Source organism: Pungitius pungitius, chromosome 18 (genome assembly GCF_949316345.1).
Source record: "Pungitius pungitius chromosome 18, fPunPun2.1, whole genome shotgun sequence".
Taxonomy (NCBI): Eukaryota; Metazoa; Chordata; class Actinopteri; order Perciformes; family Gasterosteidae; genus Pungitius; species Pungitius pungitius.
In genome coordinates, this window is record NC_084917.1 from 3,527,666 (window position 1) to 3,542,385 (window position 14,720).

A 14,720-nucleotide genomic window follows, 5' to 3' on the forward strand; every position below is an offset into this window, starting at 1 on the left:
CAGGGCGTGCTTGTATGCTGATCTGATGTGCCAGAGACATAATCTGGACGGTTGCTTCTCAATGGCCCGGGATAATGTGCAGCAGTAAACGGGGCCAAAGCGGCAGTCAGCAGTTTCCTGATATCGGGGGGGTTGAACCAGGAGTCATTCTCCCCCTGCTCCTGAGCTTCACTGCTTCCATTTCCCTGTCCCGAGAACAAGTGGTAGAAGGGGAATGATGAATAGGAGAATCACTAAACGTTAGCTGCACGTGGTCGTGGGCTCGGTTTTTTGTCCAACAGGGGGCTCTGTGCTTCCTTTTAGCCTAAAGTCAAGCTAAACTTAAACAATAAACCATCCATCTACTGTGTACATGACCAGACCCGACAAAGAAATACTTGTGCAAACAAGTAGACTAGCCTTGATGCTAACCTTTGAAGGGCAGCCACAAAGGACAACGACATCTGGATGGACCAAAATAACATTCTTATAAAGAAGATGCAGCTGAGCGTTTTACTTTGCCAGGAAAATGTTGCTTAGTCATCAGACGTTTTGTGTAAAACGATGGCTTCAAAAGGGTACAAGAGAAAACCTAGTTCTTTATTTTATCAGGCTGTTTCATAGACATAAAAAGTAGTTTATTGGAATTTATTGTTGATTGTTCTCTCTCGGCTGTTACAGTTTATTCTCCTAGTAGCCAACCGTTTCCGACATCGCTGCTGGAATCAATGACGAGGGCAGAAATAATCGTGCGATGTCATAGACTACAGCTCAACTGGGTCATATAACTGTCTCTCTCATATAGCTTTCCCTCAGTGTTTGTCACTATTATTTTCCACGTATTTATCAATCAACAGTAGCTGAAACAATCAAAACACTTTGAGATTTGACTTTTGCTTCATGGGGTCTTTGCACCGACATTTATCAACATACATGAGTTAAGTCAATTTAGAGAGATAAATTATCACACATTTGATTGATGTCTTGAATATTTTATACTTGTTTCTTATCTAATAGAATTGTGCATTCCTTTATTATCTGTCTCATTTAATGTGCATCATTGCAGTGATTCAACCCCTCGAAAAGCACACCAACGGTCCACAAATTGCACTCGGATTGAAACACGCCCACCGTCTTGTTGACAGATGGACGTGGCTCATTCCTCCCTGCAGGGGGCGCTGCTCCACTGGATTAGAGCGCTCTCTCCCGGACTCCAGGTTCAAGACATTACCGTGTCTGTGTCTCGGTGTGTGTGTGTGTGGATCCAGTGGGAGAAAAAAAAATACCCGGAGAGGGACAGAGACCGATTTCGCCCCGTACAAATGTGTGTGGCCTGCGAATATGTGGCGTTAACTCGGGCCAAATCATCTCGTGGACACGACGGCGCATCGACAATGAGGGAATAATCGGACGGAGACGAACGGAGAGGCTCGTCCGTAGCTTTTTTTGTTTTTTTTGTTCGAGTGGGATCACAGCTGCTGGGCTACGAGGAAAAATGTCGGGAAAAATAGAGAACAAGCAAGGTAAGTCCCGCCCGGCTGGACTCCGCCACCCCGGCTCCACCTCGGGGTGCCGTGTAACGGGACTCCTCTTGCGGGGCGCGGATGGATCAAATGCGGGACGGGGTGAGAGAGAGAGAGAGAGGGGGTGGGGGGTGGCTCCGCGGACCAGACGCATCCAATACAACCGCACACCGACCCCGATAGTGTTGAGTGTAAACGGGGGGTTGGATTGGGCCTTTTGTGGGTTGGTTCCTTTTCTCGGCTATCCAGGGAAAATGAAAGCGGCACCGGATCAGCTAGCTGGAGCTAGCTACAGTCGGGAGCAAATGGCTGTTGTTGCACCGGTTCGACCTCACGTTGGTCCGGATAACTTAACGGAGGCCGGTTAGCCGGGCAGCGGACTTCGGTACATTTGGGCGAGACTGGTTGAACAAAAAGAAAGGAAAAAGCCGTTCGGGTGTGATGGGGTTCGTTAACGTTAGCTTACTCCACCGGCATTTCAACCGTTCCCTCCCCGCAAATTCGGTTCGAATCCTGCAAGCATCGCTAACATTCAGGGGCAAATCTCAGCTTTTCACACAGGGATATATTTTTTGTTTTTTTTAAAGATTATTTATAAAATGAGGATTCGGTGTTCTGAGTTCCTTCTTCTTAGTTTGGTAGTTAAGCTCATAAAAAAAACACAAAACGTAAAGAAAAACAATAAAACCCGGTTAGTAACGGTTGCTAGCTAGCGGTGGCTAGCCTCAGTCGGAACGTTAGCTTCCCCTAAAGCTAACGCTAGCGTTACGTTGTGGCCGGGTACACTTGAGTGATGTTGTGTGCGGCTCTTAAAGACAACCGAAAGAAAGAAGCAGTGGATATGCGAGAGGAAACTGGGTGCTCCCGGTTATGCCTTTTTGGAAGGAAACTTTATACCCGCCGGGCCACACGCTTCCCACTCCAACAGCTGTCTCCTTGATTTGCTCCACATACAGTCCTGCAGTAAATGCACACACACACACACACACACATACACACAGCTCCCAGTAACAGGCGGGGAGGGAGTGTCATCCACCACTAACTCGGTCATTCTTCACAGGCGCAAAAGTTTCCGATTCCTTTCGTGTCTCGCAGACAGATGACTACATATGGTCACAGCCCAATGAACGTTCCCCGAGGTCGATGGAGCGTTTGTTGATTGTGTCCCAAATAGCCAGATCGAAAGCACATTAAAGGTTTGGGATAATGGTCACCAGGAGCCCCATCGATCACTGCCCTTGTGTGGACCTGCTTCCTGAGCTGGGTTCACTGGGTTTGAAGCGTGCCGGTCTTTCTCTGTCATCCGCACATTCCCATCCATCCCAAATATGCACCCAGTGGACACACTGTTCTGGGTGCCTGGGGTGGTGGTGGTGGTGGTGGTGGTGGTGGTGGTGGGGGGGGGCTAGGAAAGGGAAAGAGGGGATAAGGCTCGGGGGCTCATGGTCACACTGTGAAGCCGTGAGCCGGGCCGAGCTTCAGTGTCACTTTGTTAAGCCTTTAAGGACTGTAGGGTGGGGGGGGGGGAGATGGTGTCAGAAGGAGGCTGTTGTCCATGTGGGCTTAGGTTTTAGACCTCGACAGCAGGAGATTAATTCCGCCGTTGCTTCGAGGAGCAAATTAAGAGAGAAAAGATTTGGATAAAGTAAAGTTCAAGTCCGTAATCGGGGATTCCTGCGCATGGATCTTGTTGGCCTTAAAATACGTTTTACCATAGGACGCAGGACTATCAACTCAATGTCGAGCCCCAGAAGCAAGAGACTCAAGGGCAGCGCTTCCATCGGTCCCCAGCTCCGTCGCCATGGATACTGTGGTCCTGCTGTCGCTGACTCGTCCTCTCCTCGGGGGGGGGGGGGTGTAAACACTGTTACCTTGTTTCAGGGCCCTTTTTCTCCCACTGGTGTGCAGCCGAGTCAGGATGTCATCGCCTGGAGAATCGGGTGGGCGGTCCTTGTGTCTGTTTCAACACTGAACCTGAGTCTTCTGTACACGCACCCACATGACCTCATCACTCAGGCAGTCCGAACAGTGGTCCATAAACAGATCCAGAGTCTGGGGTGCAGCTCCTCGGAGAAAATGGAGTGAGCGAAGGAGACTGGAAAAGGGTTATTTCTTATTATTTTTATTTTCCAAACTCCCACTCGGTGTACTTTTGTTGGACCTGTGGAGTGAGTTCATTGTTCGAATATAGGTACTCAAGCGCGTGGAGTTTTTAAAGCATACATGCTGTGCGTTACATAACAATCCGGGTTTAATGATGATGATGATGATTTTTTGTTTTGTGTAATTCTTTGATTGGCCCATGTAGACACCCTGGAATGAATCCACTGTTGTTGTTGTATTTGGCAGTGAGTCACTCCAACGCAACAGCCCAGAAACCAGCTGTGACACAGAATTAAGGAAAAGCAAACACTGTGATCTTCGCGACGTGGAATGAACCCGGTATCAACCCGGAAAGTCCTCCTTCACACAAAGCCCTCTGACACGTAACAGCATCGCTGCAGCGTTCAACAGTTAAAAAAAGAATATGTCATCATACACACTATGAAGTCTGTTGTAATCTGAAGATCCAAGAGGGCACTAAAATGAGCTTCTATCTCGGGTGGAAAAGGGTTAGCTTGGCCCTATTATATGGCATAGTTCTAAAAAAGTAGGATGCTTGGGTTGCTGTTGACCACATGACCACCTCGAGTGTTGTTTTGAGCATTGTATTTGAACCCCTCATAGCACACACACACCACTTCTAATCTAAAAGAATCAAGCAATTTCTTTGTTGTTGCGAAACATGGATTGTTTGGATTGCATTGCCTCATTTTCTCTTCAGAGACTGATTGGGAGGCATTTTAAAATAAGTTTTTTAATTTTTTCAGGGGGAGGGGGGTGGCCCCCTGTTATAAGGGTAAGAGAAACATTGAGTTGTGGGAGTAGCACAGTAGTTTTATAATTAGCTTGTAGACTTCTCAATGATAGTAGCAGCAGAACTGATCAAGTTCCTTATTTTAGACCCCCCCCCCCCCTCCTCCACTATGCAAGAGCGTGTAGGGGGGGTCTGTATCTGTGCATCTGCCTCTTTGAAAGGGTTCAGCTGTAATACTCAAAGTTTCTTCACTTCTTAATGCATCGCTACAGAGCAAAATATCTTCTTCTGGTGCACATAAACACAAAACCCAGCGTGCCGCAGTCACCAAAACTGTGAGCAAGAGCTAAAAACGGTGGTGATTTCAAAAGGCGTCCCTGGGTGATTAGGTTGGCGCACGTTGTCAATGAGCGATCCCATTGTTGCGCTTCAGGTCTGGCTTTTGACATGCTGCAATTTTGAGGTTTGACGGCAGAAAGCGTTTCAACCACCCTCTCCCGCAGAATGGGAGGCCCCCGCTGTTCCCATATGTAGGTTTAGCTGTGTTGTAATTAGTTTGCTTTTTTTTTTTTTTTTTTCTTCTCTCTGTTTTTGTTGTTGTTGAGTGTGTGCAGTGCTTGGGAAAGCCAAAGAGGGATGGAGCAGGGCTTAGGGGAGGGGAAAGAAGGAGGGCGGAGATGGAAGGTAGAGCGTTGATGGGGAAACGAGTCTCCGCACAGAGGGAAGACGTCGAAGCGCGGTGGAAATCATGCGTCCGCGGACGGGCTCGGCTCTGTGAGGCGTGAAATATCTCTCCTCGAAAATCGACCACAGAGCTAAAGATGGCCGCTTTCTGAACCGCCCCAATCAACCGTCCACCCCAGGTCGTAGGAGTCCCTCTGCTTCGACAGGGGGGGCCCTTGAGGCTGCTTTTCTCGGAGGGGGTCCGTCTTCACGCGTGGGTCTGGTGCATCCGCTGGTGACACCTCGGCCCCCGACTTCCAAGATCCTGTGCGGGAATATGTGGCTCCAGACATATTCACAAAATTGATTTCATAACCAACCCACCCACCCACTCGCGCGCGGGGGGGGGGGCACATTGCTTTTCAATTCCGCCGGCCATCCGGCCCCTGTGCTATTTGCGGACGCCTGCCCCGAAGAACGCTGCGTCTGACTCAGGAGAGGACGAGGTCATGCGGGTCGGTCGGTCGGTTTTGTGACTAACACTCAGCAGCAGCGCTGGTGAGCGGCCGGTGGGGAAAACGCCGGGCCGGACCAGCGAGTCGTCCACCCCCCCCCCCCCCCCCCCCCCCCCCCCCCCCGCAGCGACAAGTATAACCGCCAACGACTGCCTCCGGACCGGTACCTGTGCGCGTGGACTCTGGGGCCTCTGGGATGGGCAACATAAGCTGGAGGAGCCAGGTCTCCTCGGAGGACACGGACTCCTCTCTGCAGGGGGAGGAGGACACGGACTCCTCTCTGCAAGGGGACTCGGGTAAAGACGCATGCGGTTGTTTTTGCGAGGCATGCCTCCACACGCGGGCTGTTTTCTCAGCATCTGAGGAGTAGACGTTATTGCATTCTATTTTGGAAATTTAATGATAACTGCTGTAGCTTTTTATATAATCTGTTTGTTTTTTTTATTCCACAATACATACGACCCAGACAAAACCAGTCAGACAAAGAGGTTTTTTTTTTCCTTTCAGAATGGAAATGAGCAGGCCACACAGAGCAAGGGTCTCTACTTCCTGCTATAAATTATTCCCCAGCACAGAATTCACTCACAGCAGTTGCTGCACACAGAAGTTTCATTGCGTGCAGACTATATATTTATTCTGCTTTTTCTCTCTTTTTGTGCGTGCGTGTGTGTGTGTGTGAGAGATGAATGCATGGCATCGCTTTGGGATGTGTTCTTCTTTGTTTGAGGCAGACTGCAGCTTTCCTGTAAAATAGGCCCCGCTGGCAGAGCGGAACGCAGGGGACATTCCGCGCTGTGCTTTTTGTGTCGTGTGGCTTTACAGAAGGTGCCCATTTGCTCTCCGCCGAGGCCTTGGGTGGACCCGGTCCGAGGCGGCTGCTCCGCGGGGCCACATCCTTCCGTCGCGGGCCGCACCCCCCCCCCCACCCCCACCCCCACCCCCTCCGGGGCTTGTGGACAGAAGCCGTTGCTTCTTTTGTCTTTTTGCCTCAGTGCTATGCTCTTAATCCAGCTACACATTATCTAAAAAAAAAGAAAAAAAAGAAAGAAATTGTAGTGTAGTGTTGGCATCTTAATCCGACCCGGGTGCCTTGCCTCACTGCGGCTGGAGGTCTCCCACACGCCGGGCTGAGCGCTGTTTTGAGCTGCCTATTGTTTCGCTGCGAGCTCGTGCCTCGCCCGCCGAGCCACGTGAACAGAATCCACCCCGAAGAGGCTCACAAAGAGGCTCCATGACCCAAGGTAGTGGAGTCCATCATTGTGCAACGACACGGCTCAGAGGGCCGTAATCCCTTGTTTTGAGAGCCCGGTCTGCGGTGCCCTCGGCCTCATAGATCTGTCTCGCTGGGCAGTAGGAGTCAGGGTTTGTATATATTGTCCGTCTGCCCCGACCTGCCCTCTCTCCGGCTCTCTTTTGGGGACGGCGGGGTGCCGGTGATGCGTTTGACAACCAAGAGCAATGAATCCTACTTTTCATTCTCATATATTCAGCTAATAGCAATCTTTATGCTGATTTCCAACTGCAGAATGCCTCGTGATGCAGCCGTTTGAACTCCTCACGCCCTTCCCAGTGTCTCTTTGTCTTCACACATGCTGCCGAGACATCCAGTGTGAAAGAACGCTTTCTGAGTGGAAGTAAAACTGAGAACCACTAGTGAATCTCACAGATAACGTTTTCTTTCAGTTCTTCATACCTTAGAAAACAGCCTGTTATTAGAATATACTCGTTGTCTAAACTCCCACGATGCACTGCGATGGCATGACCATCTCACTTTGAGAAACACGGTGATTGATGTTGTTATTCAACGGACTCTGATTTGGGTATTTAATACCTAAGTGGACAGCAGGGAGAGAATCGGCGAGAAGGGGGCACCCCCCCCCCCCCCCCCGGCTCAAAGTCGGCGTGACGTCGAGCCGGCGCCTCCTGCGTGTGGGATGGTTCCGACCCCCTGGGCGGCATGGCACGGGTCAGGGAGCTGGCATCCGATGAAGGGGGATGTCCCACTGTCGGTGCCAGTTTCCGATGCCGGGTCCAAATGGGGAGTGGAGAGGCCCGAAGTCGGCACCGCTCGCTAACGAGCCGCTGCTGTCGCCCGGGCAGATGGGGACGCGTGTGCTCGTCTGCGTATTTTTAATCGAAACCCAAGCAGACACACTTTCATTGTTTTCTGTCTGCCTTTATTGACACACTCAATGAAAGGTGTTTCTGGAATAGAAATAAAGCATGAATCGTATACATAGACGGCGGCTTTATGGGTGAAGTGTACTCGTGCCATCGCTGAACGTCTGAGGGGATCAAACAAAGTATTTGCTCTTAAGACTTTGGCCATTTGAACTTTTTGACCTGCGTTTATCTTGGACTCATCATAACTTGAACTGCAATAACAGTGTCGGTTAAATCCACAACGGAAACGTACAATCTTTGTAACCCACTTGGGACTTTTTCCCTGCCAAAATAAATATAAACAATAATGAACTCAGCCCAGAAGTGATACATGATGATTAAGATAAATGTATTAATACTCCAAGCATTTAGCAATGGAAGAATATGCAAGCTACTTTGCAATAATTGCATGTGACGCGTTACGCATGGGCTTCCTGAAAGGCCATGTCTTTGAGTAAAATAAGTGTTTCTAACGTGTGTCGGTTTATTTCTCACAGTCACAGTTCAAACAACCACCAACGATAATTCTGTAATTTAGTAATTATACATGTCTGTGCGCGTCTCGTTCTCAGTTGTGTTATTATGAACTGTGAGATGGGCGTCTGTCCTTCAGCCTTTGTCCAACCCTCCGTCCTCTTGACCCTTTGTGCGCGTACGCGACGCGGACAAAGGGTCGAGAGGACGACGAGTGGCCTCAAGAACGGCCTTTGTGCGGGCGGAGTGATGCTCCGGGCCATTGACCAACGAGCGCGTCTCTCGAAAAGGATGTTGGGATATTTTTCCCATCTCGGGTGCATTTATTGTTTCACCACTCACCCAGATCTCCAGCTTCATACGGGTAGATCGCAGGGGATTTTTTAAAAACAATTTTTTTTTTTTAAAGCTGTCGCAGGGTCTCAGTGTTCTGGTGCTGCGTGATGTTACAAATACTGACAAGCGGGGTATTTATAGCACTTTGTGGTTGTTTTAGTTTATTGGTTTCACCCAAGGTGAACACAGCTGCCGGTCTGTCTCTGCCGAGAGAAATAAAAAAAATGAAACCCCTCCAGTAAGGAAAGCGAACAAAATAGAATTCCATCAAAACGCAGAAAAACTGCTGCAGCCGAGAAGGTCAACCCGAAGGACCGGACTGCTATTGGAGGGTCAGACGCAGTGTGCCGCCTCACCGTGTTAAAAGGAGGTTATGGGGGGGGGGTGTGGGTGCAGAGGCCCTAAGTCCGGGGGTGTGAAGTTGGTCCAGAAAAGAGGGAGCGGCTCCCAACGAGGAAGACGAGGGACGGGAAATAGTGGCCGTCTGGAGCAGGGGAAGGAACGGGAGGGGTACCCAGGATTGTGTGCGAGTGGGTGTGCTGTGTGACTTCCCGCTCTCAGCGCTCTCGTTGGCGTCCTGTGCTCGTTTACTGCACCTCGTTGGATCCAGCCATCGCAACCGGCCACTCCAAAATATGGCAAAAGAAATAAATAAATGCCATGAGAAAAGCAGAAAATCATCACCGGGTGGAAGCTGGAGCGAACAAAATGTTTTGATATTTTTTGATTCTTTAAAGTAAAGGCGTAGAATTTGAAGCTTAATTATAGCGCCATGTTGAGAGCGGTATAGAGGCAATCTCAATCGTAGCTATGTGCTGAATTTTGAGCACCTTTTTAGAGGATAGATAAACTATTTTAGAAATGTAATACTGTAAATTAGTCTTTTACATTAGCTGTAGAGAACATGAGCATTATTTGCAAAAATTGAGTGATTATTTGCCTCCTCCAGACGCGCACTGGGACTCTCGAGATTTTCCTCCTTCCAGGCTACCGGATAAATATGGTCTTATTGCTGTGGTACAAGTTCAGCTCGGGACCATTCTTATTTTCATTTTGGTTGATTACCTCACCCTTTTGTCAATTTCTTTACGGTTTGGCCTTGAAAAGCCTCGTGTTGTTGTCGATGCGGTTGAAAACCAGGCCCCGTGGCATCCCCTCCGCAAACCTTTCACTTCCGGGTGAATAGTTTGCACGCACTCTTGTATCCTCATCGGTTACTGTATGGTATGCCGGGTAAGCCAATGTGCATTGTGTGTGTGTGTGTGTGTGTGTGTGTGGGTGGGACAATTGAGTGACCTAGACCTCGGGGCTCCCTCCAAAGCTTTCAGCACAACCCCACCGAACCGCTGTGCCAAGTGCTCCCATTAACCGGATCCATTAGCTCGCCCCTCGACCCGTAGTGAAACCGTACGGAACAAGTGGCAGAGAGCGGGGGAGTATTTTGAATATTCAACAGCGATCAGTCACAGCAAACAGTGATGCAAGGGGGTAAAATCCAATGTAGGCGTACTGTAACAACAAAGCTACCAGATACAGGGTTACTAATTCATTGTTGAATCCAGAAGACTATGAATCAGAGGCATGAATGGATGATGATGTTAAAGCAGCTTGGGCGGGGTGGCACTGAGCCGCCAGTAGTGTATTTTTTATTGCAATGGTACCAATAAGAATGAAGTCTGATGGAGACATACAGACGACTTCATCTCTGCTCACAGATCTTTTGATACCACACACAGACTTCTTCCAAGCCACTGGCTGGAGTCACATACACCCATTTGTATGGTATTTGTGTGTAAAATGAAATAAAAAGGATTAACCTGATAGAAACCCTATGTTTGATTTGTAAAAGTTTGCATTATTGCGTATAGTGAGACGGTGTCGGGCCTGGGAGGTTAATGTAACGGAACCACTCGTCTCCTCTTCTTATCTCGCGGTTTATTTTAAGCTACGGATGCAACACAGTATGTTTGTGTCCTCTGGCTGCTGCGCGTCAAACGCTGTTTTTCTGCTCCGCTGCTCCAAGGGCACACGACCTTGTGACTGGGCGCTTCGCAAAAATATTGAAGCAAAAATAATGCTTTGAGGCACCGTTTTCTTGCTGTACACGACGGAACAGCCCAAAATAGATGACGCCCCGTCGGATCGCTGACACTTCGTTTCAGTGGGCCTTTTGTGATGACATAAACTGTGTATTTTTCCCCTTCTTTTTTTTTTTAAACTCGTCGGATGCGATGCGTCTGACTCCAGCCGCTCGCGGTGAGTAATGAGAGCGCGGCACGACACAAATAACCAGACTGGGGGAATGAAAGGTGTGTCACCCCCAGAGGATCAGGCCAGACCGCGTCACTGCCTCCTCGTGTTATTATGTCTTAATGCAGCGTTTAATCCTCGCAGATGACGCTGGTTTCAGTTCACCTTTTTCTTTTTTTAGACGTGTCGGTATCGAGGAAAAGATACTTTGAGAGTGGGAATCCGAAAATGTACACAATTGCATTTTTATCCAAAACCAAAAAAGTAGATTAACTGTACTTTTGATATTGTTTTTATGACTCATGGAGGGTGGGGGGGGGGGGTCTAAGGCCGTCTTCTTCGCAGAGCGGGAGTTCCCCCGTGCAGAGGTTTTCTCAGTCATCAGACTCCTGGTCGACAGTGTCACCGCCGTGGTTTAGATCTGAGAGCAGGTGGCTGCTTCAGAGGCGCCTCTTTCCCGTCTCAGTGACTTTCTCACAGGTTTGAACAAACACCGTGTGACTGAGCACCCGTTGACCCGTGGGGGACATTTTCTTGTGTGAGTTATTCGGAACGTCGATCATGGACGTTCTGAATACCTTCCACAAGAAAACGTGGATTGTTGGAGATGGATTTTCATTGAAGGGGAGATCAGGAATAGACCTCGTCTTTCTCTAATAAACAACAAGGCCTTCCAGACGATAAATGAAATGATGATAACAAACAATCCACCGTGTCATGGGCTAATTTGGGTTTCTCATTTTGCAAAGTAATTGTTTTAATATGAATAAGCGTGGGTTATTTTTTTTTACCACTGCCGCAAAGCATTCATCTCAATCAACTCGACTCTTTTATTGTAATGCGATCACACGGATGCCGAGTCGACAACGATTGGCCCATTATGTTTGTTTTAGGGCCTCAGAGGTCACTGTAAAGTGAGCGGCCCGGAGAGATCCACTATGCAGATGCGTCCGTTTGCCACTTGAGAACCTTCTCGTGCGCCTCATTTGTTGAGTGAAATAGAATAGACGATAAGTGTGTGAGCCTCCGCCCCCCCCAAACCCCCCTTCCCTACGTCCCCATAGTGCCACTTGTTGACAAGGACACGGAAGAGGAGACCTCTCCAAGATCGAACACACCCAGCAGGAAGCCAGCCACTACAATAGGGCAGGATAAATAATTCACCAAGCACTTAACTATTTCCTGTTGAATCCTTTTGTTTTTGTTTCGTTGTTCTCCATCTTCTCCCTGATGTCGGTCTCGCATGCCTCAGGCTTTGCATTCCGCCCTCTCTCGCTCCACAGCAGGTCGTAACAGAATCCTATATTCCTATATATATATTACGTCTACAGAACTATAGATAGGTGTGTGTGTGTGTGTCACATAGATGTCACAGGTGTTGTCCTCTCAGTCGGGAGCGGATTAAAACATTACATTTCGGAGGTTCATTGTTTCTCCAGACCAATTTTAACTGCCCCGCTTTATTGAGGATAATTCCTACTTCCTCCTAACACAAGCACTCTTTCAGATAAGTCGTCGTCCCCCCCCCCCCCACCCCCCCTTCAACAGCTGGCAGTGGGACCTGCGTCCGCCTCCTGTTTGCGCAGGCGGCCCGCTTTCATTGAGCGGGGCCTCGCTTGGGAGGGAGGCGACAGCTGTGTGTGTAACCTTTCGCACAGCCTCCCCTGTATCCCTCCTCCCGGTTTTCATCCTATTCCTAGAGGTGGTGGGTGGGGTGGGTGGGGGGGGGGGTGGATTAGTGTGGGGCCGACCAGCTTTCCCGAATAGATCACACCTGTACCAAACAAGAAGCAGATCAATCTGCCAGCCTGTCGCTTCCTCAGAGGGAGCCGGACCAGCTCGTATGTCACCGGGTGGCTTCCGTCACCTGGGGGGGTGCGGGGGGGCGCGTACAGAGTTGCCGTTGACTAGAACGACATATTGATGTCTGCTCGTGAGTCCTGGTCTGTGTCGTTTCGAACCGTTTCCCACAGTTGACGAGAAAGAGCCGTGGAGCACCCATAAACGTTTGTCTCTACACAATAAGTACACACAATCTCAAGGCTCCTGGGGACCCCACTGGACAACAGAGCTGTATGAGAACCCCCCTCCCCCCCCCAGCCTTTGTGTTAGTTCAAAATGTCCCCGAGGCCCAGCAATTTAAATCTCTCCAAAAGATGTTTACTTGCTTAATCTTTCACTTTAATGTCAACAATCAGATTTTTGAGATTCTGTGGATTTGTAACGACGTGTGTGTGTGTGTGTGTGTGTGTGTGTCCCTTGGGGCTGTTTCAGTTTACAACCAAGGAGTCAATTCGAACCCTCTATGGAAGTGTAACCACACTTCACTGCTTCCCGGGGCCGGCTCTTTGAATGGAGCAGGAGAAGAAGTGTGCGAGTGGTATGAATAATCAGGTCCACTCTGCCAATAGTCAAGGGTCACTTTCTCCCAATAATAATACACCAAATTCAGCCCCCGACACGTGAGGTTCAGTGTAACAGACATGGCGAGCGATGACCTCACTGCCTCGTAGCTCTGGACGGCAGGAGGGGGGGGGGGCGGCGGTTAAGAGGTTGGACAACGAGAGGCGTATATGACTCTGACAGAGGAGTCCACTGTAGTCTCTCTCTCTCTTTCTCCTCGTTCGACCGCGTTCATGTCTGTCTGTTGATGATGTCATTTCCATTGGCTGAACCAGACTTCCAGTGAAGTCTTGAGGAGGGAGGAGGGCTTCTCCGTTCGCAGAACTGAAGAGAGTGGAAGGGAGGTGGTGGAGATATGAATACGGAGCATATCCTATTTGGAGCCGGTCCAGTGTGCACTATGAGGGGGGGGGCGGGGTGTGATGCAAGTTTTAGGGAGCAGCCCTATCGATCTTGGCGGTGACTCACGGCGGTGATGTCACACCGTTTCTCAACTCTGGGCTTGGCTGCAGCTGTGTACTCGCGCGTAGTCCTCGTGGGCTCGTTGGAGCAGGCCAATCGACCTCCCGCTTATTCCAGGAACAGGGAGGCAAGGGGGGGGGGCGACAAGGTCAAACCGATTGGATTATATGAGCCTAAACTCGGATGGGGCCGGCCCGATATGCACTCTGCCCTAAAGCCCAGCCGTGCCAGCATAGCATCCTGACATACCAACAGAGGTATGTGTTGTGGCCTCGGGGTGCAAAAAAAGAAAGAAAACAACCTTCACCCTGTCAGACCCCGCTCTGCCGTTCAGGCCCCCCCCCCCCCCCCCCCCGCATAGCCGAGCTCCACTGTACGGTCCCCCACTGTGTGAAATCACTGGTCCGACTCACTTTGTCTCCCTCGTATCTCGCTGCGGTTTAACACCCTGTGATGCGGCACCAGCACACTGAGTGATATACCGACAGATGAAAATAGTTTTGTTTTTTCAACAAAGCTGACATCTAGGCCCGTTGGACCATTTGCCTGTGACGCTTATGTGAGACGTTTGACTTGTTTGGATGTCAGGAATGAGGTCAGCGAAGGCAGATTAGAGGTGACGCAGCACCGGTAATGCGATCCATGTCCAGTAACTCGGTACTTTATTGAATCAGCCATGCACCATCTGTAATTTGCCAACGCCTGCAGAGCCGCTCGGCTTTGATTTAGTTTTGCACAACATAGGATTTCTTTTTTTTGCGGGGGGTGGGGGCAGGGTCACGCCCGCCTCATCCCCACGCATTTGCATCGAAAAGGGAAGCTCCGCTGCAAGCGTTCTCATCAGCATTTTTAACGAGACACGCAGCCGTCCTTGGCTGCCTCAGCAAACTTTGGCTTTTGCTCGGAGCGAGGGATGATGGGGATTATGGGAGAGCGAGAACAGCAGGGTGGTGGATCTGTGGTGGATCGATGGTGGAGGTGGAAGCGCCGCCCCCGGCATGGCGGCGTAGTTTGTGGCGTTTTCCCGCCGCCGCTCTCGCTATTTTGCGTCTTTTTGCGCTGATGGCCGCGGAATGTCAGAATCCCGCTTTTGTC

General features: G+C 49.8%; 1 protein-coding gene across 1 annotated transcript in view; it reads left to right on the forward strand.

Annotated features, from left to right (window-relative positions):
- The first annotated feature begins 1,161 nt into the window (after positions 1-1,161).
- Positions 1,162-14,720, forward strand: part of rapgef1b (Rap guanine nucleotide exchange factor (GEF) 1b) — a 29,593-nt gene continuing 16,034 nt past the window's right edge. The window contains 1 exon segment of the mRNA XM_037483996.2: positions 1,162-1,502. Coding sequence (XP_037339893.2) covers positions 1,475-1,502 — 28 coding nt within the window. The 5' untranslated portion in view covers positions 1,162-1,474.